This window comes from Myotis lucifugus, unplaced genomic scaffold, assembly GCF_000147115.1.
Source record: "Myotis lucifugus unplaced genomic scaffold, Myoluc2.0 scaffold_56, whole genome shotgun sequence".
Taxonomy (NCBI): domain Eukaryota; kingdom Metazoa; phylum Chordata; class Mammalia; order Chiroptera; family Vespertilionidae; genus Myotis; species Myotis lucifugus.
This window is the reverse complement of record NW_005871104.1, coordinates 4416138-4442205: the sequence shown is the minus strand read 5'-3', so window position 1 is coordinate 4442205 and position 26068 is coordinate 4416138. Positions and strand designations below refer to the sequence as shown.

Below are 26068 nucleotides of genomic sequence, written 5' to 3'. Positions count from 1 at the left end.
GGGCAGTCACTTCTACCTGAGAACAAGACCCGAGGAGGCGCCAGCACTGGGCTGCATCCGGAAAATGAATGTGGATTTTCCCAGCAGATGGGGGCCCAGCATTCCTGGCAGAGGGAAAAGGCCAGAGTTTTGGTGGTTCCAAAAGTTTTTAGGTGTAGAGCGTGGGGTCAAGTGGGGGGCATCCAGATGTAAAGTGAAGATGGAGGTGCTGACCACCAGGGGCCTCGTGGGTTCTGCTCAGGAGCTGGCACTCAACCCTGAAGACCTGAAGACCGTGGGGAGCTACTGGCGTTCAGGAAGCTCGAGCGGCAGAATGAGCAGCTCAGCTGTGCACTTAAGAAAGCTCCCTGGGCTGTAAGCCTGGCGAGCAGACTGGAGGCCAGGACCAGTTTGAAGACTTGTGTGGTGATGCAGGGGGACGAGACGAGGACCAGAACTGCTGCCATGGTCATGGGGATGAATCTGCAAAGACGAGATAAGAGGCCAGATGTGGGGACCGTCACAGAGGTGCAGTCAACACGACTTGGTCGCCAGTTGGACGTGGGGAGCAGAGGGACAAGCTGATGTTGAGGACAGCAATGACAGGTGGCATGCGGTGAGCACGGAGCTGTGTGCCAGGCACAGTGCTGAGCACCTGGCCTTGGTCATCTCATTTCATTTTCAGAGGTGCTGTCTCTATAAACTTGCTGTCTTCAAGTCTCAGCAGAGGAAACTGGCTCAGAAAGGCTAAAACTTGCCCACACTGACACCGAGAGCACGTCGGGTAGCTGGGGTTGAGCCGAGGCAGTGTGCTTGCTCAGCTCTTGCTCTGGACCGCTCTGCCCCACAGTGGCGGGGGTTTCTGGCTTCAGTCACTGGGTGAATGTGGGCACTTTGCTCTAATGCCAGCCATACAGAAGAGTCAGAAGTGGGAGAGGGAGGTGCCCTGGTCTTATCGTCTCATATTAGGAATGTGGGTGTTTGGGGTTCAGGGCTCCAGATTCATTGCTGGGAGGAATACAGAAATACTAGAAATGGTTACAAATGGTTATGAAGTAGTTTGCAGTCGCTTTGCTCCCTTCCCCGATGCAACGGGAAAGCACTAGGTGAGAGTCAGACCCCGATTCCAGGTCAGCCTCTGCTCCTTTCCAGCCACATGATCCCGAGTAAGTCTCGTTAAGTCCCTGGGCCGCCCTTCCCCTCCACCATGAGGTGAGTGTCTAGGCATGCTGTGCAGGAAAATCAACTGGAAGGCTTTTTAAAACACAGATTTCCTGGACCCACCCCAGAGTTGTGATTCAGTCAGCCTGGGTGGGATCTAAGAATTTGCATTTCTTACCAGTTTCTGGGAAGTGCTGATGCTGCTGGTCTGGGAACTGCACTTTAAGTACCACTGCCCTGGGCGCGCTCTCTGTTCCCTTTGAGTTCAGGGCTCCCTTTCTGTGGGCAGGGGCACACTGGGCAAATTTACTCCAGTATTAACACCAGAGAACATTCCTTCCGGGACAAAGAACGTTCCCCAAGTGAAAGGTGTGGCACTTTGAAATGATAACAGGGTACAATCACCCTGTGCGTCCATCCTTTTATATTCTTTTTTACCCTTTCCCACCCCAGTGACCCCAAGTCCATACCCTTCCTCCAGGTAACTTTCCCTGCATGGTTTTTTAGGATGGTGGGTCAGTGGAGGAGCCCTGCATACCAGCTCTTGCCCTGAGCAGTTGATGGATTGAAGACACTCAGGACAGGCACAAACTCTCTAGAGCTCAGGAACTCACCAGCCTGGGAGAGGAAACGCCTAATAGAGTAGCCAGTAGGCTAACCTCCGCCTTGGTTGCAGCCCCCTGCCACCTGAGTATTGCCATGGGGCCAGGGGGGAGCCGCATCTCTGTCTGCTCTCCCCCAGATCACCTGTCTTCGCCTCCTTGGCCTTCAGAGGTGATTAAGGGGAGGTGGTTTTCCTGACCACACTCCGGCGTGAGCAGCATCACGCCTCTCTGTGACCTGTGCCAGAGATCTGGTGAAGAAATTCTAGGGAGACAAATGGAGATTCCATGGAAATCAATCACTCGCAGCTGGTATTCTCTGCAGGCAACTGTTCAATTTTATTTCCTTTTCATTTTTCTCCCTGTTCCCTGCGATCGACTCCTTTAAGAGCTTGACTTGTGGGATGAAGTGGTAAACTTAAGCTGACTGCTGGAACCTTCTGTGTGTTTCTACAGAACTGGGCAACTTATGGGTCATGAGTCCTCCAGACCACTGAGGGCATGGGCCTGTTTAAAGGCATTTCTTGAAGTCTTACATATCAGTGTCTAGGTCAGGTTTTTAATTCTTTTCACTTAAAACCCATTTATAATTTTGGCTGCTTTGAGCTGCAAGCAATAGAAGACCCAACTCATGTAAATGATCTGGAGATTTGTTATCTCCTATAACAAGGTCCCTAGCAGAAAGGCAGTTGTGAGATTAATTCATTCAGTGGCTCAGCGGCATCGCCTCAGATTCATATTCCTGCCGTCTTTCTATCATCATGCTGCCATACTCAGCATGTTTTCCCCAGGTTCAAGTTCTTTGTCACAAGATGGTTGCCATAGCTCCAGACATTCCATTAGATTCAGAAACCTGAAGGGTGGATAACTGAACAGAATCAGAGTTCTTGCCCTGGCTGTTTTTGCTCAGTGGTTAGAGCATCGGCTCGAGGACTGAAGGGTCTCCCATTCAATTCCCAGTCAAGGGCATGTGCCTCGGTTGCTGTTCAATCCCCAGCCTGGTCAGGGCATGTGAAGGTGGCATCCAATCAATGTGTCTCTCACATCAATGTTTTTCTCTCTTCCAACCCTTCCTCCCTTTCTCTTAAAAAAAAAAAATCAATGGAAAAAACATCCTTTGGTGAGGATTAAAAAAAGAAATCAGAGTTCGGTTAAGAAGGATGAAGGGGTTGGAGTGAGAAATGACCACTGGGTGGCTCAATCCAGGTATCAGTTCTTGATAATAAACATTTACCCCTTTCTCTTCTGACTAAGACATTAAGTGCAAACATCTTGTCCAGGCATAACGAGACTTCCATAGTATGCTCTCAACTTACATTTCCTAGTTTTATCTCACAGTATTCTCTGGTGGAGCCGTTGGGCAACTAGACAGGAATGAGGAGGTCGACAGAGAGCCTGCTGATAGCTTCCTGAGGTCCCAGATTTGTTACCCTACTCATGGGTAACAAATGCAGATTCCTAATGGGGCTGGGAATCCAGAGAACTTTCTGGATTTTTAGTAGTTAGCAATATTCTAACTACTAAATGCCTGTGTGTGGTCCATTGTAGATTGGAGGCTACCTTAGCCCCCCAGTTTGAGACCTCTTTTCATTGATTTGACTTGTCTCATTTGATTTCATCTATTTTCATTCATTTCTTTCATTTATTTATTATTTCACATCACCAAGTGAGTGAGGTTTTCCTGGTATGTTGCAGGAGCTAGATAAGCCCCCAGAAGTTCCATTAGTTAAATGCAATTGTGTTCCTAAATGTTAGGCGAAAGAGAGAGGGTATGTGATGAGGTTAATAATCAGATATCAGGTTCACATATTTGTCCTCCAACACTGGCACACTGTTTGGGTGAGATGGCTTGCTGTCGCCCCTTGTTTCATAGTCAGCCGCAGTTGGTGTTCTTCTACCTGGGCCTCAACAGCTGTCTCCCCAAACCCAGCTGCTCATGTCATCCCCTCCCATCGTACCTGTACCCCAGCAAAGGAAAGAAATGTTCCTGTTGCACTGGGCAATGCTTCACTGTTTCATCCATTTTCTCTTTGGCTTTTATACGAAGCATGTGAAGTAACCACTCCCATTTTAGACGCGTAGAAACTGAGGCTCAGAGAAGTTCAGCCATTGCCTACGGCCCTTTTCTGGCCAGTTGCAGAGTCAATTTTGAGTCCCGTTTGCTGACTTCCAAACCAGTGTTCTGTTGACTTCTTTATGCTTTCTTGCCTTCAGGACTATATTTTTACCTGAGTGGAATTGTCCAAACCCTGGATCTTAAAGTTGAATTTTAGACGTTACAAAATCCCACTTCATCTCTGCTTCCTAATAGTTGCTATTTTTCAAAAAAGACATTTTTCTTAGGATGCTTTCAGTTACAAGTGACAAACTTCTCAAACTGGCTTATGAAAAAGGGGGAATTTAGTGGATTATGTCACTGAAAAGATTGGGGATTCACTGCCTTCAGGCCTGGCCGGATCCTGGGTCTTAGAAGTCTCCAGGAATCTCTGATCAGTGCCGGTTGCTTCTCCTCAGACAGCCTTCCTCCTCATGGCACCAGCGGCCTCCAGTAGCCCCAGGCACCCTTCCTGCAGCTTCGCAGCTCCAGTCACAGTCACCGAACCAATCTTCTGTGTCCGCTCTGGACCAAGTACTTGCCCCTGAAGCCTTTCATCATGGTCAGGAGGGTGCCTACTCTGTGGTATGTGGGTCAAATTTCCATTCATGAGACTGAGGGAGAGGCCAGCCCCTCTAAACCTCATGCACTGACAGTGGGAGAAGGCTGTTTCCCCAAGGCCAGGGTGAGGATTCTAGGAAAGCAAAGGAATGAAGGCTGGGCAGGCAGTTGCCTGCTTTTTATGTTATAACAACAGGTATCTCAATGTTCATTGAGTGTCTCGAGGACCAAATAAACAGCCCTAACCAGGATCCTGGCTCTCCAAGAAAAAAGGACCAAATGCAGAATTTTACTACCACTTCAAACACAGGTAATCCCTTACCAGCAGTTCAGATATCCTCTATAAAAAGTAAAAGGGCCGTTGGAGCATTTGCCAAACCCACACTTTTCATAATAGAAAAGGAAAGGGCAGGCTTTATTTTCCCATGCATAACTAATATATGTACAACATAAATTTCCTAGGGTCTTAACCCAACCTCCTAGTAGAGCAATGCTTCATTTACCTGCCATCATTAGGGAGTGAGGTTTTCTGGATGAGAGGATTTTGCAGATATGTTTGTGCTTTTAAGATTTAAATATTTTTTTAAAAGATATTTCTTAAAATACTTGTTTGTACTAAGGGAAACACTGATCTTATGAACATAAATATACATTTTTTAAAGTCATCTTACTTCATGCTTCTAGAAGTTAGGATATGTGTACCTCTAGGTATGAGAATCCACAGAATAAACATGGACATGACTTGAGTGAGGGGACTACTTACTTGACATTTAATAATATTTGTATGAAAATAAACATGAATACATTATGGGATAGACTACAAGAATCTTAGGAATTTTTCAAATGAAACCTGAGTGGATTCCATTGCTAGCCAGGGACCCCACCCTTCCCACCTCTCCCATCCCTTCCTCCCATTCACATCCATGTGCCTTTGGAAGAAGCAAACCTTGAATGTTTTCAGAGTCTCCTTGGGCTCTTTGCCTCTTCACCAGTGTCTTCTTTAGTTATATTGTCTTGAGGTGTTCTCCATCACTATTTGGTTTTTATTTTATTCTAGGGAGTAATTGGGCATTACCCAGAGAAACCAGATAGTCAAGCTTTTTAAAATGAATAACATTACAATTCACACATATACCTAACTTAGTAAGCTGGACAGGAATTCTATTATTTTTCTGTAAATAAATCCAAAGGCTGTCGGACTTGCCCAATGTGGAGTCGCACTGGGAAGAGATTGATGGAGACTGTGGGATTGACCACCAGGTAAATGGGACATTTACTGGCTGGCTCACTGATTCCAGCTATGATCCTGTCACGTAAGAGGATGTGGGTTTTCTGTGCTTCTCTGGCATGTGTGCAGAATGGTCAGCCTGCTCATCTCTGTGAATGATCTTTATTTCCTGTCCTTTGGAACTTTTTCTTCCAGGCAGGTGCAGGACATTACGGGCTGGCTCTTCATGACCGTTCACAACTTGCAGCTTTGATCATGAATTTTTTGTGGGTTTTTCAATATTTTTATTGATTTCAGAGAGGAAAAGAGAGGGAGATAGAGACAGAAACATCAGTGATGAGAGAGAATCATTGATTGGCTGCCTCCTGCATGCCTCACACTGAGGATGGAGGCCGCATCCTGGGCATGTGCTCTGACCAGATATGGAACCGTTACCTCCTGGTTCATAGGTTGATGCTCAACCACTGAGCCACGCCAGCTGGGCTGATCATGAGGTTTAACTGTTGTTGGTCCCCAGCGAGGCTTGCCTCTGTCCTATGTGAAGATCAAACCAAAAGTCCAATTACATTTCTCTTGGTTGGTGATTTTTTTAAACTTTATTTAATTCAGAATTTTTTTAACTTTTTAATTTTGACATACTTTTAGATTCACCAAAAAAGTTGCAAAAATAATCCTTTATACCTTTCACCCAGCTTCTCCTAATGTTAACATCTCACACAATCATAGTACAATTATCTAGACCATGAAACAATATTATCAACCAATCTATAGACCTTATATGAACCTTGCCACAGTTTTCCATTAATGTTCTTTCTTCAGTTCCAGGATTTCACGTTACATTCAGTTGTCATATCTTCTTAGTCTCCTCCAACCTGTGACGTTTTCTCAGCCTTTTCTTTGTTTTCCATGACCTTGACACTTTTGGAAAGAGGAGCCAGTTATTTTGTAGAATGTCCCTGTTTGGGTTTGTCTGGTGTTTTCTCGTGATTAGTTTGACACCTTTGGGCAAGAGTACCACAGAAGTGACATTACCCTTCTCAGTGCATCAGATGGGAGGTACCTGATGTCTTATTATCAGCGATATTAAGGTGGCATGTGCCAGGTTTCTCCTGTGTAAAATTACTATCTTTCACTTTGCAATTAATAAGTATCTTGTAGAGAGATACTTTGAAACTATGTGAATATCCAGTTGTAGGACATTTTTCTTCAGTGGATGTTTTATGTGACACTCTAGCTTAGAAAACAGGTCGAAGTAAATTGTTTTTATTGAAATGGACATGAGATGGGGCAGCATCCCAGCAGCCTCTTACCCCTCCCTCCAAACACAACCCGAGTGGTGAGTTGTGTCTGCTGACCCCTACACCCCTGTAGAATACGGTTTGAAAATCATATTTTGGTTTTCATGATACTTTCATGTGCTATAAGTTGCCGCACTGGAAATATTCTTCAAGATGGTAGTCTTCCAAACTGAAATTAGCATAGTTAAATTTAACTTCAACAGGAAGTATTCTGATGTCAATCAGCAGACATTTATTTAGCACCCTCTGTGTACTAGTCCCTGTGCTAATAAAACTAGGGAATATAAAATTCATAAAACACAATCCCTGCCCATGAACCCTGCATCTTTTATTTCAGAAAAGAGAGGACTTTATAATCTAGATCCAAGGACGAAACATGAGCACCCCCCAAAAATTTTACATTTCTTTTGGGGGGAAAGATATTTGAGGATATTTGGTTTGTGTTTTGAGTGAGTGCAGCCCCCACTTTGACCTAACTAGACGTCATGTGTTGGTCAAAAGCCGTTCCTTTTCTTCTGAGAAGCATATACTTCAGAGCAGGGGAGGGGAATGGCCGGCCCGCTGGCCGATAAAGCTCAAGAAATCATTTGGTCTGGCCCTACCAAGGCATGAGGGGTGAGTTAATTAAATATTTGACCACATATAGCAGGCTGATTTTTAAGTTGATAATTTTGTATGGCCCACGAATGCTGTTATAAATATCCAAATGACCCTTGGCAGAAAAAAGGCTCCCCACCCCTGCTCTAGAGGAAAAAACAAAGACAGTTCTAACCACCCCGCCCAAAGAAAGAGCCACCCTTTGGCGCCTTTGATTCTCCTCCCCGTAGTTGAAAGACTCCAAGTTCTCGTCCTTCATGGATGAGGGGTTTTGGCTGTCCATAATTACATTACTATTCCAGACACTGTCTTGCGCTTCTTGCTGAGGAGGGAGGATTAGGCGAGGAGGCTGGAGCTGGCGCAGCCAGTCTTCTGCCCGATCCTGGCAAAGGAGATTATGCCTCTGGAACGGTGTTTTCTGGCTGAGCCTTTGTTCCTTAATTAGTCTCCTGATTCTTTTCCCTTCCCGATCCAGGACGCACCCCCATTTGGATGAACGCAAATACCTCTAATGAAGTTTTTTAAGTGTTCATTTTAAACACATCAGAATATTGTCAAAACCACGGTAGTTGCAGGGAATTCAAGGGTAGGAAATAACTTTTCAAGGCATATGTTTCTCAAGGGAGTAAAGTAGCAAATACCATCTCTTTAAATTCTGTTTAACGTGAAGCCTTTATTGACTGCTCATGATGGTTCTGCACAATTTAATGCTCTTTTAAGTGAATATTATTTAGCTTCTTCACTCAAGTCAATGCGGCCTCGTGGATCTGTAAATTTAGATGCTGATCACAACCAGAAGTCAATGTATAAAATGGTTACAATTTAATTAACTGCTAATAGATCTTATGCAATGTCAGCTTAAAGGGAATGTATAAATATTGCTTTATGAACCGGCCTCTGCAGAAAGCATAGACACCAGCCACTCTCTTTCCTCTGTCTCTCACGGGATGAGCTATGAAATGGCCCTATTAACTGAAGAAGTGTGAGGTGGGTCGGAAGGGGGGGAGAGGGAGGCATTATTTAAACAGCTGTGTCCAGCCAATCAGCCTTGAAGAATTTGACGTCAGAGGTCAGTAAAGCTTCCTAAGGCTGTGAATTTCATTTTATGAGAACCATTGAAACGCATCAACTCATGGTTTGTCTTTGGCTTTTCATGGAGAAAGTTAGAACATTTTGAAGGTTCATAAGTAGATTTGAGCTAAAGAGCAAGCGTTAGTTCATCCTATTCACAGAAGGGGAGGGGGAGACCAGCAAACCAAGAACCAGAGGAGAGGGACCCCGCTCTTGGCGCTGTCCAGCAGCACCTTGCAAAGCTTCAGGTCCCGTGGGAGTCTCGCCCTGACTTCTTGTGTCTAGGAGCTGAGGCCCTTGGGCACTGCAGTTCATTCATAATGTAGCTCTGATTCAGCTCCCAGGGAAAGTGTTCCATTGCCCTTCTCCACCAGCCAAGTAGGCCCCAGGAAAGAGTTTTACTCTTACTACCTGAGGCTTATCTCTCCCACAGCCCGGGAGTCCTGCCCTCTGTGAATGGCACCTGAGGCAGAACCCTAGCCGAGGTTAGGGGCCTCTGCATGGACTCCCTGCAGGTCCCTCAGCTTGGTGCTGCCTGCATTTTGTTGTCGCTTATTTAATTGTCTTTCCTGCTCAACTGAAAGCTCAAGAGGGAAAATTTCTACCTACCTAGCACAGCGCCTGGCACACGGATGCTTCATGATTATTATTCAGGAATGAATGAGTTAACCTCAGATCTGCGAACCTCCATCTGTAAAATGAGAAGGAGACCCTTTCTACTCCATATGGGGCCAAGTAAGGTAACACATGCAGAAGAGCCATGAGGTGTTACATAAATGTGAAGAGATAGTTCGTGTGAGTTACTAGCAGGGTGGTGACTTCAGAGGCTTTAGCTGCATTGCATTTAGCTCTTCTTCCTATGATTTCCCTTCGATGAGAATGCAGCTGAGTTGTTCAGTAACAGGAACTGACAGTATCCTGCGTAGAACGAGAGACTCCTGATGTTTGAAGAAACCTCCCATGTGTTCCTCCCCCCGCACGTTATGGATTAAGGAGAGGCCCAGAGACATTGACTTAACTGCCTGGCTTCCTGTAGGGAATCCGTGGCTATGCCAGGACTAGGTCCCAGGTTCCCTGACCTGTCCCCCTCAGCTCAGTGCTTTAAGTCTTCATTCCTGTGCGAGAAGCTGTGGAGTATTTAATTAGCTATGGTCTGAGATGCAATACGTGTCAGAGCTCATTACCCTGGTGGGCTTTATTCTCCAGTGCTATTCCTTGTTGTAGTTCAGCGACCCCAATTAACTCCAGCACCCAGGACAGCCTGGCTGGGCCGGTGTCACCAAGGGCCACTTTGAGGCAGGTGCCCAGGTTCCCCAGTGCCCCTCAGACCTGCTCTCCTCCACTCAGCCTGACCCACCGCCCTTCCCCTGAGCTCCCGACTGGCCCTGAACAGAAGCATTAGGATGTTGGGAAACATTCCCCAGTTAAAAGGCACGACATTTTGCTTGGCACTAAGCTGGCCTCCAGCCAGAACTCTTACAAGGCTAAGGCGGCTATCTCCCTGGAGGCTTCACTGTCAGCACTCCCAAGCTGTCTGTACAATGGACAAGGGAATGGTGCTGTAGGATCCACCAGAATCAGGGATGAACCTCTTCTCTGAACTAGATTCTTTTTTTAAAATATATCTTTATTGATTTCAGAGAGGAAGGGAGAGGGAGAGAGAGAGAGAAACAATAATGATGACAGAGAATCTTTGGCTGCCTCCTGTACACCCCACACACTGGGGATTGAGCCCGCAACCCAGGCATATGCCCTGACCAGGAATCGAACCATGACCTCCTGGTTCATAAGTTGATGCTCAACCACTGAGCCATGCCGGCTGGACTCTTTTTATTCTTTTAATGTTAACATCAGAAAAGGCAAGAGAAGATTGGGAACTGGTCCTGATTAAAGAAACAAAAGCGAATGACAGTAAATGTCCAGAAACACTGATTAGATTCTGGTTTAAGGGGAGGAAACCAGCTCAGCAATAAAAGCAATTAGGAGACAGACAATAACAAGTGTTGGTGAGGATGAGAAGTCAGAACTCTCAGACATTGCTGATGAGCCTGTAAAATGGTACGGCTGCTTTGAAATACAGTCTGCAGTTCCTCAAAAGGTTCAACACAGAGTCACCATATGACCCAGTAGTTCCACTCCTAGGTGTACACCCAAGAGAAATGAAAGCACATGTTCACACCAAAACTTATACAGGAATGTTCATAGTAGCAGCATTATTCATAGTAGACAAAAGGTTGAAACAGCCCAAATGTCTATCAAATGATGAACGAATATACCAAATGTGGTATATCCATACCATGGAATAGCATATTCACCCATTAAAAGGAATGAAGTGCTCATTCGTGCTACAGCATGGATGAACCTTGGAACATTATGCTACCTGAAAGAAGCCAGGTACAAAAGGCCACATGTTATATGATTCCGTTTATATGAAATGTCCAGAATAGGCAAATCCATAGACAGAACATAGACTAGTGGTTTCCAAGGACTAGGGGAGGGAGAATGACTGATAATGGTACAGGGTTTCTTTTTGCGGTGATGAGAGATTTAGAATTAGTGATGAAGTTTGCATAACTTTCCAAGAATACTAAAAACCACTGGATTGTACACTTTAAAAGGGTGAACGTTATGTTATGTGAATTATGTCAATTTAAAAAATAAATTAAAAGTAATTTGGCCCGAGCTGGTGTGGCTCAGTTGGTTGGGCATCAAAACGTTGCCTGTTCAATTCCCACTCAGGGCACCTGCCTGGGTTGCGGGCTTGATTCCCCATAGGGGTCATGAAAGAGGCAGCCGATCAATGTTGCGCTCTCACGTGGATGTTCCTCTCTCTCCCTCTCCCTTCCTCTCTCTATAAAAATCAATGAACTGTTTTTTTTTGAAAAAAGTAATTGGAGGGCAATAAGAAATTTGAGTATAGAGTGTATATTAGATAATACAGGGTGGGGCAAAAGTAGGTTTATAGTTGTGAATACACGAAAGTTTATTCTTGTATTATTATTCATTAATCATTGTATTATTTTCCACACGAACAAATGTCAACTTACTTTGCCCCACCCTGTAGTTTATGTCGGCGTGATAATGGAATTGTGGTTAGGTAGGAGAATGTTCTTTTGTTTGAGAGATGTGTGCTTAGTGGTCAAGTATCATGACATCTGCAATTTATTTTCACATGATTCAGCAACAAAAATGTTTAGATAGGTTAGTGAGCAAATGTGGTAAAATAGTAATAATTGGTAAACCTAGGTGTAGAGTTTACTGGTTTTTATTATTATTGCAGCTTTTCTAATGAAATTGTTCAAAATAATAAGTTGGTATATAAGATTTTGAAAGACAGTGAGGTGCTGAATGGGGTTCCTGGACTCAGTTCCAACGTGTGTGTGTGTGTAAGCAAGCAGTGGCATGTGGAAGCATTCTGGTTCCCCAACATAGAAGCTCTTTAAAAAAGGGCCCATTAGCTGTCCTGTGGGTTTTATGGTGGCTTTACCAAGTAGTCATGATGGACTAAATCATTGATTCAACCTCAAGCCTTCTCCTCTCCCCGAAATCAGGGGGTGGGACTGAAAGGTCCAATCCTCTAACCACTTGGTAGGTCCACTGTCCATCAGCCTTAAGTGAGATCCAAAAGTCACCTCAGTAACATAACAAGAGACACCATTGTTGCTCTCATTATTTAGGAAATTCCAAAGGGTCTGGGAGTTGTGAGCCAGGAATTGAGGACAAAGACCAAATATATCTAAGATACCTGTTTTGGTCACCTGAATGACCAAATATATACATATGTATATATCTTCTATCGCAGGTGGAAATGTTAGAATACCAAGGGACAGAGACAAGTTGAAAGGCCTTTTGGCTTTCTACCCTGACCCTTTAGTCTCGGTCCAGGATGAGACTAAGCAAGTAGTGTTTCAGCCTCCGCAGAGGGAAGTAATTCCCTTTCTGGGCAGTACAGGACCAGTTAGCTGTTCTTAGGGAGTGCCGGAAACTCACAGCAAACACTGTGGACCCATGTGTCACCTGTCTAACAGGAGGGTTTCTTCTGGCCTCCAGTGAGCCTGAAATGACACAAGTGGCCACCAGTCCCAGCTCCCTCCTGACCTCATTCCTAGGGTGGGAAGAGGTACGGCAGTGGAAAATGTTCTCTCTTCTCCAAGGGAAACACTAAAATCGCCAGCAAGCATAATTTCTGAGGAGAGAGAGTTCTCAGTTAATTTTCCAAACCGTCCATAACCTTGTTGGCAATATTTGTATTAGGGGTGGGGGTGTACAGAGCCTTGTCGTAATTTGTCAAGTTCCTTGTTCCTTGTCCTGTTCCCCCAAGTATAGAAAAATCAGCAAGGTCTCAGGCAGTCTTGAGACATGAGGGAGGACTTGACCACATCCCTTCCAGAATAAATGGTAAAACCAATCATTGAGAATGTCACACCTGGGAAGGACCTGGAGCTACGTTGTTTTCCTGATGTCCATGAGGGAAACCCGCTGCTCTCACAGCCTGTGCCACCCAGGAAATAGAGTCAGGAGCATTGGCAAAAGCCTTCGAACCAACTGCTTTTACGGTCTCCGGGCTGATTTTTCAATGCGCAGATTTGCTATGAATTTATAGAGTGTTTTGATTCTAAATTCACAATGCGCATCTTTAATGGCTCCAAGTTTGGATAATTTCATGCTGTTTATATCCTAGCAGCAATGGTTTATGCATATTTCCCCAGTTATTACCCTCCGAGGAAAAGAGTGAACAGCCTCCTTTGACAAAAGACAGTCCCATATGTCCTGGTTTAGTGCGTCTCTCTTCAAAAATCATTTTGCATTGAGATGTGAGGAAAGCATGACAGCTGGGTGAGGCCCCCACCACAGTTTGCAGGCAGATGGGTTTGTGGGTTTCCTGGACCTCCTTTTTTAAAAAATCTTTATTGTTGAGATTATTACAGATGTCACCCCCCGCCAATACCCGGTTCTAACCCCACCCCAGGCCTTCACCACCCTATTGTCTGTGGCCATAGGTAATGCATATAAGATCTTTGTTTTTTAATATATTTTTTATTGATTTCAGAGAGGAAGGGAGAGGGAGAGATAGAAACATCAATGATGAGAAAGGATCATTAATTGGCTGCCTCCTGCATGCCCCCTACTGGGGATTGAGCCCACAACCCAGGCATGTGCCCTTGACTGGAATTGAACCCAGGACCTTTCAGTCTGACACTCTATCCACTGAGCCAAACCAGCTAGGGCTAAGATCTTTCTTTAATCTCTTCCTTCCCCCTCACTCCCCTTTCTTCTGAGAATCATCAGTCTGTTCCATTTCCATGCCTCTGATTCTGTTTTATTCACCAGTTTATTCTGTTCATTAGATTTCTTATTTGTTTATTTTTAGATTAAATTGTTGATAGGTATATATTTGTTGCCATTTTGTTGTTTATATTTTTTATCTTACTCTTATTCCTCTTCCTCTTAAAGAATACCCTTGCACATTTCATGTAATACTGGTTTGGTGGTGATGAACTCCTTTAGCTTTTTTCTTGTCTGTAAAACTCTTTATCTGACCTTCAATTCTAAATGATAGCTTTGCTGGGTAGAGTAATCTTGGTTGTAGGTCCTTGCTATTCATCACTTTGAATATTTCTTGCCATTCCCTTCTGGTATGCATAGTTTCTGTTGAGAAATCAGCTGACAGTCATATGGGCATTCCTTTGTCAGTAACTAACTGCTTTTCTCTTGTTGCTTTTAAGATCCTCTCTTTGTCTTTAGCCCTTGGCATTTTAATTATGATGTATCTTCATGTGGTCCTCTGGGTTCTTCTTGTTTGGGACTCTCTCTGCTTCCTGGACTTGTAAATCTATTTCTTTCAGCTGGTAGGGGAATTTTTCTGTCATTATTTCTTCAAGTAGGTTTTCAATATCTTACTATCTCTCTTCTGGCACCTACCCCCATAATGCAAATGTTGGTACACTTGAAGTTGTCCCAGAGGCTCCTTACACTGTCTTCATATTTTTGGATTCTTTTTTCTTTTTGCTCTTCTGGCTGGGTATTTTTTGCTCCCTCATATTTCAAATCATTGATTTGATTCTCAGAATCCTCTACTCTACCTTTGAATCCCTGTATATTATTCTTTATTTCAGTCAGTGTATGCTTAATTTCTGACTGGTCCTTTTCCATTTTTTTGGAGGTTTCTAGAAGATTCTGAGTAACCTTATAACCGTGGTTTTGAACTCTATATCCAGTAGTTTGCTTTCTTCCATTTCTTTCATTTATGACATGTTTCTTTGTCTCTGCATTTTGGCTGCTTCCCTGTATTTGTTTCTATGTGTTGGGTAGAGCTGCTATGTCTCCTTGAGTTTTGGTAGAGTGGCCTTGTGTAGTAGGTGTTCTATAGGGCCCAGTGGCTCAGCCTCCCCAGTCACCTGAGCTGGGACCTCTAGGTGCACCCCTTTGTGGGCTGTGAGCACAGTCTTGTTGTAGTTGAGACTTGATTGCTGTTGGTGTCACTGGCAGGAATTGACCTCCAGGCCAGTTGGCTGTGAGGACCAGCTGCAACTACAGTGGGAGAGCTGCTGTGCAGGAGACACCACTGTGGAGCAGGACTTGCTTCAGTGGGGCTTTGGTGCTCACTGAGTCTGCCCCATGAGTGTGTTGCTTATGGATGTGTAGAGTTATAATATGGTATCATCTGTCACTGACCACTGGGTACACTGGCTCTTGGGTCTCCAGGGAGGTGCAAGGTCAGCCACTGTCTGGGACCACCCAGCAGGAGCTACAGAGAGATCTGCAGATTCTTCCTCTTTTTATCAGGTTTAGAAGTGCCCAGATGAGGCCCAGCTATGCAGCAAGGTAGGCTTGTGCTGGTCCCAGGTGTTGGGCCTTTTATTAATAAGTTTGGGGCTCCCTGACCCAGCTGCAGTTGTTTGAGAGATTTTAGCCTGAGCAAGGACAGGCCATTCATATGCAAAAGCCACTGCACACAGCTTGGGTGGGGTTGTAAATTGGATGAGGCAGGGTCTTAGGGAATCACCAGGGCAGAGCAAACAAAAATTGCTGCCAGTCAGCCCTGCAACCAGGGAGGCCCCAGCATAGGAACAATGATCTCTGTGAGCACCTCCGTCTGGGAGAAAGCCGCCCCCAAGTTCCTGTCCCGATGCCAGACAATCCAGTTCCTCCTCGTGTATGTCTGTGTCCCCCAAAGCCTCGCCCTGGTGCTGGAGCTCAGAGGAAGTGGGACCTTGTAAGTTCAGTTCATGGTGCCGGCCTTTTAAGAGGAACAGCTGGGTTTCCAGCAGCCTCTGTGTCACTGAGCCTAATCCGCACTGGTTTTTACAGCCTGTAGTTCTTACTGCCTATAAGGACTTCTTTTCCCAGCTCTGGGTCCCTGGGCTTGGAGTCTGGTGTGGGGCCGGGACCCCTTGTTCCTCCGGGCAGCCTCCACAGAGACGATCTCCTTCCCAATAAAAAAAGCAGCCCATGTGGGTGCGGACCAGCCCGTTCCGCGCCTCCGCACCTCTTACCAGTCTCAGTGTGCTTTCTTTACTTCTCTAGTTGTAGTTCTTCCATTCAGCCAGCTTTCCAGCAGTTCTTGATGATGGTTGTTCTGTATTTTAGTTGTAATTTTGATGTGGTTGTGGGAGGCTGTGAGTATAGGTGTTTACCTATGCCACCATCTTCTGTGCTTTCTTTTTTCTTGGACCTTCTTGCCTTCTCCCAGATGGTCCTGTACTTGAAAATCACCAAATAGGCACTTTACAGTCTCCTGGAGTTTTTCTATGGAGATATTTTCCATCCTCTTCGAACAACAACAACAAATGTTGCCCATCTCTTTTTCCCAACAGGAAAGAATTTTGTTAAGGTGCAATGAGAGCCTAAAAAAAAAATGATTCAGGAATTTTCTTTCTGGGAGTCCAGCCTGAGGAGGTAGTCAGAAATGTGAGATGTTTATTGAAACTTAAAAAGAAAATTTTTATCATATTAAAATATGTGTAACATGAAAAAAAATTTAATAGTGGAAAATTGGAAGCAATTAAATGTCCAGCAGTAGGGGATTTGATTCATCCATGTATTAGAATATAATATACCCTTTGAAAATACTTTCAAAGAACTTTTAATAACGGCAAATTTATCTCGACACAATGGTAGGTGAAGAAAGCCGGATCCAGACCTCCATTTAGGTCTTCAGATTGCAGACATGCCCATTGAAACAAGATAAAAAGGGTCATCACATAATTATTAACAGTGGCTATGATTGGGTGCTGGGATTATGGAGGATTTTCTAAATTATTTTTTTTATTTTAAGATAATTGCAGATTTCACATGCAGTTGTAAAAATACTACAAAGAGATCCTGTTTACCCTTTACCCAGCTTGCTGTAGGGGGTTTAAATTTTCTTCTTTGTGCTTTTCTCTTTTCCAAATAACCTATAGCCAGGGAAAATAAGGATAAGGACTAGCATTAAAAACAAACAAACACACACACACAAAACCTTACCCATTTTCTGGAGAACCTTGCTCCAAATTGTAATTGATTTTGTCTTTCCCTGCCTGGCCTTTTGGTCCCCTGTTAAGAGCATAGCATCTGCTAATATTGTAGTTAATTGGATCTTTGCCTATATATGGGCTTTCATACATACAGGAAAGAGACATTTTTGCATTAAAATACAGTTATGTCCGGCCGGTGTGGTTCAGTGGTTGAGCGTTGACCTGTGAACCAGGAGGTCATAGTTCAGTTCCCGGTCAGGGCACATGCCCAGGTTGTGGGCTTCATCCCCAGTGTGGGGCGTGCAGGAAGCAGCAGATCAATGATTCTCTTTCATCATTGATGTTTCTATCTCCCTCTCCCTTCTTCTCTGAAATCATTAAAAAACATATTTTTAAAAAAATAGTTAAAATCAGACATCCATATAATAGAATGGAAAGTAAGACTTGAGATATGAGTTGAATATTTAAGATAAAGATGCTGAAGAAATGCTTCTCGACTTGACTTGTGCCGTCTGCTTCTTCAGTGGCTTCTTGTTCCAGGGGCAGGTGTCAGGAGCACACAGCACTGAAGGGAGTCACTGGGGAAGAGGAGGACAGGAGTCACTCTCCTTAACTTTTAAAAAAACTACTTGGATTTTCTCTCTGCCATAGGGTCACATCCTGCCTGAATGCACACTATCAGGCAGGCAGGGTCTCTGGGTTGGAATCTTGACCCCAGCATTGACCTCGCCAGCAGCATGAGATGTTCAGACCAAGATCATCGCTAAGGACTCTAACTCTAAGATGCTAAGGTCAGGCAGCCTGAAGGTGTGACATTCACAGGCTTCCCAAACTCCTTATACCTAACTGAAAGTGCACGCTGAACTTACAAGGATTTTAGCCTCCTTAGAAGTTAGTCTTCATTGATTTGGTTATTTCTCTGCCTCCTGGTGAACCTTTCTCTCAATATTTCTCTTTTGGACAAAGGACCTAAATAGACACCTTTCAAAAGAGGACATCCAGAAAGCCAAGAGACATATGAAAACTTGCTCAAAGTCACTAATCATCCGAGAGATGCAAATCAAAACAACAATGAGGTACCATCTCACACCTGTCAGAATGGCTATCATCAACAAATCCACAAACGACAAGTGCTGGAGAGGATGTGGAGAAAAAGGAACACTCGTGCACTGCTGGTGGGAATGCAGACTGGTGCAGCCACTATGGAAGACAGTATGGAGTTTCCTCAAAAAACTAAAAATGGAACTCCCATTTGACCCTGCGATCCCACTTCTAGGAATATATCTCAAGAAACCAGAAACACCAATCAGAAAGGATCTATGCACCCCTATGTTCATAGCAGCACAATTCACCATAGCTAAGATCTGGAAACAGCCTAAGTGCCCATCAGTAGATGAATGGATCAGAAAACTGTGGTACATCTACACGATGGAATACTATGCTGCTGTAAAAAAGAAGGAACTCTTACCATTTGCAACAGCATGGATGGATCTGGAGAGCATTATGCTAAGTGAAATAAGCCAGTCAATGAAGGAAAAATACCACATGATCTCACTCATTTATGGATAATAAAGACCATTATAAACTTATGAACAAAAATAGATAGAGAGGCAGAGCTGCCTCGAACAAACTGTCAAACTACAGCGGGAAGGCTGGGGAGGGTTGGGGGGTGGGGGCGGTAAGAAATCAACCGAAGGACTTGTATGCATGCATATAAGCATAACCAATGGACATAAGACACTGGCGGGTAGGGGAGGCCAGGGGATTGTTAAGGGCGGGGGAAAAAAAGGAGACATATGTAATACTCTTTGTAATACTTTAAGCAACAAAACAAAACAAAACAAAAATACTTCTCTTTTGTCACAAAAAAAAAAAGGCTCAAGAGAAAGAAGATTGTAGAAAGGGATTAATAGGATACCCTCCTTCTCTCTCTTTTTTCTTTTTCTTTCCCCTAAAGATTATCTTAGGGGTGTCAAAAAAGCAATTTTTATAGGCAGGTTGGTCTTTTACAAGAGATGTGTTTACCAAGCATGAAATTAACATTTTTGCACAGAGCCAAATAATTGCTTATAACATGGTGACTTTAGTAGGAAGTTTGCAGCTTGAGCAGTTATTAGCAAGGTCAGATGGCACATGCAGTAGTGCGATTGGCAGATTCCATCACCAAAGCAAAGTTAGTCAAGCACCTGGTGAGGGAATAGGATCCTCCCCCTGGGGATTTCGTTCATGTCATTTCAGAGGTTGGGAGCGGCGCCGTTTATTGGCATTGCGGCCCACCGAACACTGCAGACTTTTTTTCTAGCTCCAGTCTAGTTGGGTGACTGGATAGCAGTTATAGACTTAACCGAACTCGGCATCATTTTGCCTAAGAACAAGGGTCAGGCTGGAGATGGCCTGGACCCGCAGACTCACCAGATGTTTTACAGACAAGATGGGCAGAGTGATTTCACATCCTCAGAAGATGGTGATGACCGCTCCCCCCTGTCTGGCCCTTCATCATCACAAAATGTTTTCATGTTCATGGTCCTTTCTGAGCCTCTGTACAGTGATGAAGTAGTCCGGGCAGCCATTATCCTCCCCCTTCTTCAGATGAAGAACCTGAGGCCTGGCCTGCTCAGGGTCACATGTGAAATCACAGCTCCTGGGACATCAAGTGGTCAGTGGGAACAACTTACATTGCTCACTCTGTGCCTTTAAAAAACGAAAGAGACGGATAACTTGGAGTAATGGTGTGACTGAAGAAACAGTAGCCTGGACAAATATTTAATTCCTGTAAAAGAGGGTGGGGCCCTGTGTAGAGAAGGTCGTGCTTAGTATGGGGTTTAACAATAGAGTCATGGGCTTCTTTAGATGATTTTGCTGCACTTAAGCCTTCCAAAGCCAAGGGTGTGTATGGGAGTTCTGACTCTTGTGTGTGTCCATTTCTCTCTGGTGAAAAGCTGAAGTTAATATGCCTGTAAATTTTGTGTTCTTTGAGCCCTGACAGTAACCCAGTAAGTGCCTCATGTCCGGTCATGTATGACTCCTATAGGAAACTAAAACACATGCCACAAGAGGAAGGAGTTGAAAGGCAGAAATGCCTGTAGAGCCCATGCTCAGACTCAGGTCAGCTGACAGAGCATGTTTCTTAGAACTTGAGCCCTCGCCCAGCCAGGTTAAGCATCGACCTATAAACCAGGAGGTCACAGTTTGATTCCTAGTTGGGGCACATACCCAGTTTCCAGGTTTGATTCCCAGTAAAGCGGGGAGGGGCGGGGGAGGCAGTCGATCTCTCTCATCATTGATGTTTCTTTCTCTCCCTCCCTCTCCCTCTCCCTCTCTCCCTTCCTCTCTGAAATCAATAAATATATATTTTTTTAAAAGAAAGAAATTGAGCCCTCTGCACTATGAAGACCGGCTTCATCATTCCTCTGCCTCCTTGTGTAATTTTTAAAAATATGAAAACTGGAACGGGGCCTTTCACATATGAGATAGCTGTTTCCTCAGGTCTCACGCCGTCCGTTGGAATAGCCTGCATCATACACCCTGTAAATATGCCCTGCCTGGTGGCATATTTTTGCCTTCTGAGTGATAGTTGAAATTTCTTGGCAAATGAACACCATTGACAGCAAGGCTCTCTTTTCACACCCTGATTCCAGGTGGCCCCTCTGTGGCCGTCTTCCTGACCACACTGGCCTCCAGGGCCACCTGCCTGCAGTAAGTACTTCAGTCATTTCACCAAGAAGGGCTCCCCAAATTCCTTGCTTATCCTGGGGGCATGGGGAAGTCTGTGCACCCCTGCAGAGGGAGCCAGGCTAATCTGATTAATTAAGGTAAACAGGGGAGTGTCGGCAGTGGCTTAAGCTCCAGGCAGGTAACCTAGGCAACGGCAGGGAGTCTGCACCTCTGCTGACAAGTAATGTGGGATTAATTTCTTCACAGACCTAGGGCCTTCTCTTATGCTCAGAGTCCACTTCAAGTTGGATAATAGGGAGGGGAGTTGCTAATAGCTGCCTGGCTTACAGCAGGTGGTTTGTCTATTCAGGGACATGATGTGGGCAGTGTAATGGGCAGGCGTGGCATCAGAGGCCTCGAGGTCAAGAGCAACTCCTCAGTTGTAGTAACTTGAAGAATTCCCTCCTCTGCCTTGGGTTATCCAGCTCCATGTTCCTATGCCAGCGACCACTTCCTATTCGGTTTTCTCATCTATAAAATGGGACGATGATAATAGTTCCACCTTCGAGACTTATTGTAAGGATAAGGCCTGTAAATTGCCTAGCATAGCCTGGCTGGTAGGAAGCCCAGTAAATGTTGGCCTGCTGGGCCTTCTCTAGGAGAGGAGGAGGCTCTGGGTGCCCTGTCCTCTATGTACTCTCTGCTGCCAGGCAGGAAGTGGGCTCAGCCTGGAGATGGTGCAGGTGAAGGCAGGCAGGAAGGGGGGCTGCAGGTGGGAATGCCCGCAGAACAACAGAGGCACAGCCAGCAAGCAGGAAGGTTGGGAATGGGGGCAGCAGCCTGGGGCCAGGAGACCATGGAGAGATGGGCAGGGCACCCAGAGAGCACCTGAGCTGCCGAGGGTCTCCTGAGGCCAAGGATGCCAAGGGGTTGCCCCTCCCAGGACTCCGTTTCCAGCCTGAGCCCCTCCACCGGCCCAGACCACCTGCTGAGCGCGCACTTTTGCAGCTGCTGCTCCTGGCTTGAACGCTGGCCAGTGGAGAACGTGATTCTGGTTTCTCCGCCATATGATGCAAAGGCCATGGGGAAATATGGTCACACGGAAAAGACTTGACATTTTCCTGTTCAGTGAGCGAGGCCAGAAGATGCATAATGTGTGGTTTTTCGCAGCTGCAGGTGGATTGGGGAGAGAGTTTGCAATCTGTGGAAACATTTAAGACTTGCAAGTTCTAAAGGAAGAGAGAAATGTCTGAAGCGTAACATCCATAAATAGGCCCGGCTGAGCAATCTCAGACAAGCCAGCCTCAGGGGCTCAGTTTTCTCATCAGAAATTCTGGAAGGAACACTCAAGACACTGTTAATAGTGGCTATCTCCAGAGAGCGGGACCAGGGGCTGGGAGTAAGGAAAGATTTCTTTTTCATGGTATACTCTTTTGACTTTTTGAAACTTTCACCATGTGCCTTTATTATTTTTAAAATTGCAAATCAAAGTATAGGTTTGTCTTTAAAAAATACAAGGAACGGGTTGGCTTAAATCATTGATTTTCAAACTTTTTGTTTTTAAGCATTGGAACACTTATCACATAATCTTACTTGAAAGCCTAATGAATGTATGACAAAGAAGTCGGAGCCCCTCCTGCCAGGACTCCCCAGCTCCCAGTTGCAGCATCAGGAAGGGGGATCCATTGAACATAGTTTGAAAATAACAGAATTAAGTGACTTCTCTCAGGCCCCTCCCACTTCTCCAGTCCTTTGCTCGCCTTCTATTTAGCAAAGGGAGGAGGGAGGAGGGGTCTAGTCCTGCGGCATAGGCTGCTGCTGTCACCGCTGTAGCTACACATACCCTGCCCTCCTGTGGGGCCAGCAGTTGGGAAGGATGAGCTGTGCACCGACTGAGTGTCACTCAGACTCTGGGGGACGGGAAACAGGCCACCCTTGGATTGCTGCCCCTGGGTTGAATTGATTGGGAAATGTTTCAAGGTGGATTGTGAAGCCATTTCAGGCAAAATTGAACCTGGGGCTTTGATAGGCAGGATGCTGAAGGGACAGTGAAATGGTATGAGCTGGGAGAAGACCCATTCACTTTGCAAAAGTGTGGTTATGAACACAGGCCCACTGCCTATCAACGCTGTGATCCTGGCAAGTTACTGAGCTTCTCTGAGTCCCTTGCTGAATCCATAACATAACTGCCTAGCATTCCTAGGACTGGCTCATTGTATTCACAGGTTCCACCCACACTCGAAGGGGAGGGGCGTGTAAGCGGATGAGGGTCACTGGGGCTCATTCTTAGAATTCTGCCTACCACGATGGTTTGGTTTGCAGCGAATGGGAAATTAGAGCAAAGTGGTTCTTCATCACAGATAGTTGAAAGCATTGGTTTAGAATCCAGTAAAAAGGAATGACATGGATACAAATGGCTATAATTTGAGACCGTAAGTGCTAACTTCCAAAAAGAGAAGGGGAGAGAAAGTGCAGTGAGAGGTCAATGGGAGGAGAGATGATTAAGTGGAGGGGAATCGAATTAGGGTTCTTTGAGACTATAGTATTTGAATGAAGCATTGACAGGCAGGTGCAAGTTGGATATTTAAAAAATGAAGCAGGCCCTAGCTGGTTTGGCTCAGTGGATAGAGTGTTGGCCTGGGGACTGAAGGGTCCTGGGTTCGATTCCGGTCAAGGACTCATGCCTGGGTTGCAGGCTCGACCCCCCAGTAGGGCGCATGCAGGAGGCAGCCGATCAATGATTTTTTCTCATTATTGATGTTTCTATTTCTCTCTCCCTCTCCCTTCCTCTCTGAAATCAATAAAAATATTTTAAAATGAAGCAAGAGAACAGGGTTCCAAGTTGTATTTCTATTTTGGTGCCTTTGGGTGCAGTCACAGAACTAAACTGAAGTCTCTGAATCCTCTTCAAGGTCATTTTGTTACTTCTTATCACCATAAACAGTGCTGCTTAACAGACTGTAGCTGTAGCAACACTCAGTGGCTTCACACAACAGCCATATATTCTTGTTTATGGGTCTACAGATCAATCAGTTGGGTGGTTTCTCTGGTCTGGCTGGATTCTCTCCTGCATCCCTGGTCAGCCGTGGTGGACGAGGTGGCTCTGCTGCCCTTGGCTGGGCTCTCCCATATCTGTCAGCTGGCTTAGGATGACCTCGGTTCCCCACGTGTCTCATCTTCCACTTGCCCCTCACATCTTGCTAGCATACCAGCCGAGGCTGTCCCCTTAGAGGAGACAGAAGAACAAAAAACAGGGTGAAAGAGTCCAAGTCTCTGGAGGCTTAGGCTCAAAATTGACACACTGTCACTACTGCCTCATTCTTTTGGCCAAAGTAAGTCATGGCCTGCCCAGGTTCAGAAGGTGGGGAAATAGACCCGACCTCTTACTGGGAGGAGTGCATGATTCCATAGCAAAGGACGTGGGCACAGGGAGGGGTGGAGGACTGGAGCCACTTTCAATCAACCCAACCCGGTCATCCTGTGAAATCTTCCTAAATTCTATAGAATAGAAAAAAAGAGCCTCCCTCCCAACTTCAAATGCACTGTTTCCCAAACAAGGGTTTGGCGGAGAAATTTACGTAGGAGAAACCATTAAAAAATATGTAAAGTGATCTGTTAACCACAGTTATAAGAAGCAAGGATTATAAAAACGTCTGTAGTCTTCTATGCAAGTAGAACATAAAAGAGGAATATTTCTGGGCGACATACCGCCTTTGCTCATGTGGTGCCCTCACCAGACCACAGGATGCTCATCCATCAGTGTTCAACCCAGTGCCTTCTGCAGAACCATCCCCAGAACAATGATTCTAGGAGAATAATTCGTGGTTCTTCTCCAAGGTCCCAATAGCAATATTAGAATGAAATTATCTCAAATCTGGCCTGTATCCTAGACAAACTCTGTGTCCTTTATGATATTCTCTAAAGCACCTAACCCAAGGCCAACAAACAGTAGTTGTACAATAAACATTTATTAGATGGATGGATGGATGGATGGATGGATGGGGGCATAGACAGATGGATGACATGTGCTTCAGCAGTTGACCAAGGCCTTCCTTTAGAAAGATCTTACATTATCACAAGCTTTATTTGTCTCCTTCCACATCAGTAGGTCAGCTTGAAATCTTTGTGTAATTGTTCCACGTCTGTGTGCTTTAACGAAAACAGAAAACCAGTTGTACATTGCAGAGGGGAGGACCTGTGTTGTGTTCTCCCTCATAAACCCTGTCATTATTAGCATAACATTTTCAAAACGAGGTCCACGAGTTTCCTAGGATATAAATCGTTCTCTCGTGGGTGGGGGAACTTCTCCAATAAATTTGTGAAATGCTGGATTAAACAAAGTTAGGCAGCTTTCTTTTCTATGAGACTTCGCAGACCATAAATATGTTAATATACTTTGTGAATCTCCAAGAGAGCATGAGAATATGTAAGGGTTGAAAATTGGAAGGATTAGCTTTCTCGGGAGTGAGGAACAATATCAAATCTTCTGATCCATAAACATGATACATCTCTCTATTTAAATCTTTGATTTGTCTCAGCAGTGTTCTGCACATTTTTTGTGAAATTTACCCATCAAATATTTAGCATTTCTGATGCCTTTGTAAACGGTATGTTTTATTTCAGTTTTCAGTGTTTCATTAGAAATACAATGGATTTTTATATGTCAACCTTGTATTCTGTGCCACTGCTAAACTCACTAATTACACTAGCTTTTTTGTAGAGTTCTCATCATTTTCTTTTTGTATAGATAATCATGTCATGGACAGATATTATTTTGGCCTGCATTGTTCAGTCGGAGAGTGGAGTCGTAGAAAGACAAGGGACTTGCCCCCTGTCCCGCTCTTCCTGAATGCAGAGCCAGGAGTCTGAAAGCTGGGCCTTCAGGGTCCTCACCACCACGCCAAGTGGCTTCCCAGGCTTTCAGACTTCGAGAGACCACCTGTATCCGTTAAGATTATATTTGAATGGCTTACACACCGGAGCAGTTCATCTGTCTGTCACACAAGAGTCTGGAGGTTAGCAGTCCAGGGCTGATATGACAGTCCTGCTCCATAAAGTCCTCAGGAACTTGGGCTCCTTCCCACTAACAGCTTCCCCATCCCAAGGGCATGGACCTCCACCTCGGAATCCAGCATGGTGGCGTTTGCATTCTAGGCAGCAAGGTAGGTGGGATAAAGAAGAGGGGCAAAGGCGCACACCTGTGATTTCTTCAGGTAGGTCCCATGGATGCCTCAACACCTGTACTCACAACTCACTGGATAGAACCCAGTCTGACCACATCTAGCTGCAAGACTGCCTGGGAAATGCCATCTTTATTCTGAACAGTCATATTCCCAGTAAAATTCCTGTTACTCTGGAAGAAA

General features: G+C 45.0%; 1 protein-coding gene across 5 annotated transcripts in view; it reads left to right on the top strand.

Moving 5' to 3' along the window:
• The window catches only part of GALNT10 (polypeptide N-acetylgalactosaminyltransferase 10), a 166963-nt gene that overhangs the window by 42168 nt on the left and 98727 nt on the right, over nt 1-26068 (top strand). The window contains exon 1 of one of the 5 annotated variants that reach the window (XM_023754100.1): nt 17820-17858. The exons of the other annotated variants lie outside the window; for them this stretch is intronic. Within the exon in view, the coding sequence (XP_023609868.1) occupies nt 17835-17858 (24 nt within the window). The 5' untranslated portion in view covers nt 17820-17834. Of the gene's footprint in view, nt 1-17819; nt 17859-26068 lie in introns of those variants that run through there. 5 annotated transcript variants of the gene reach the window in all.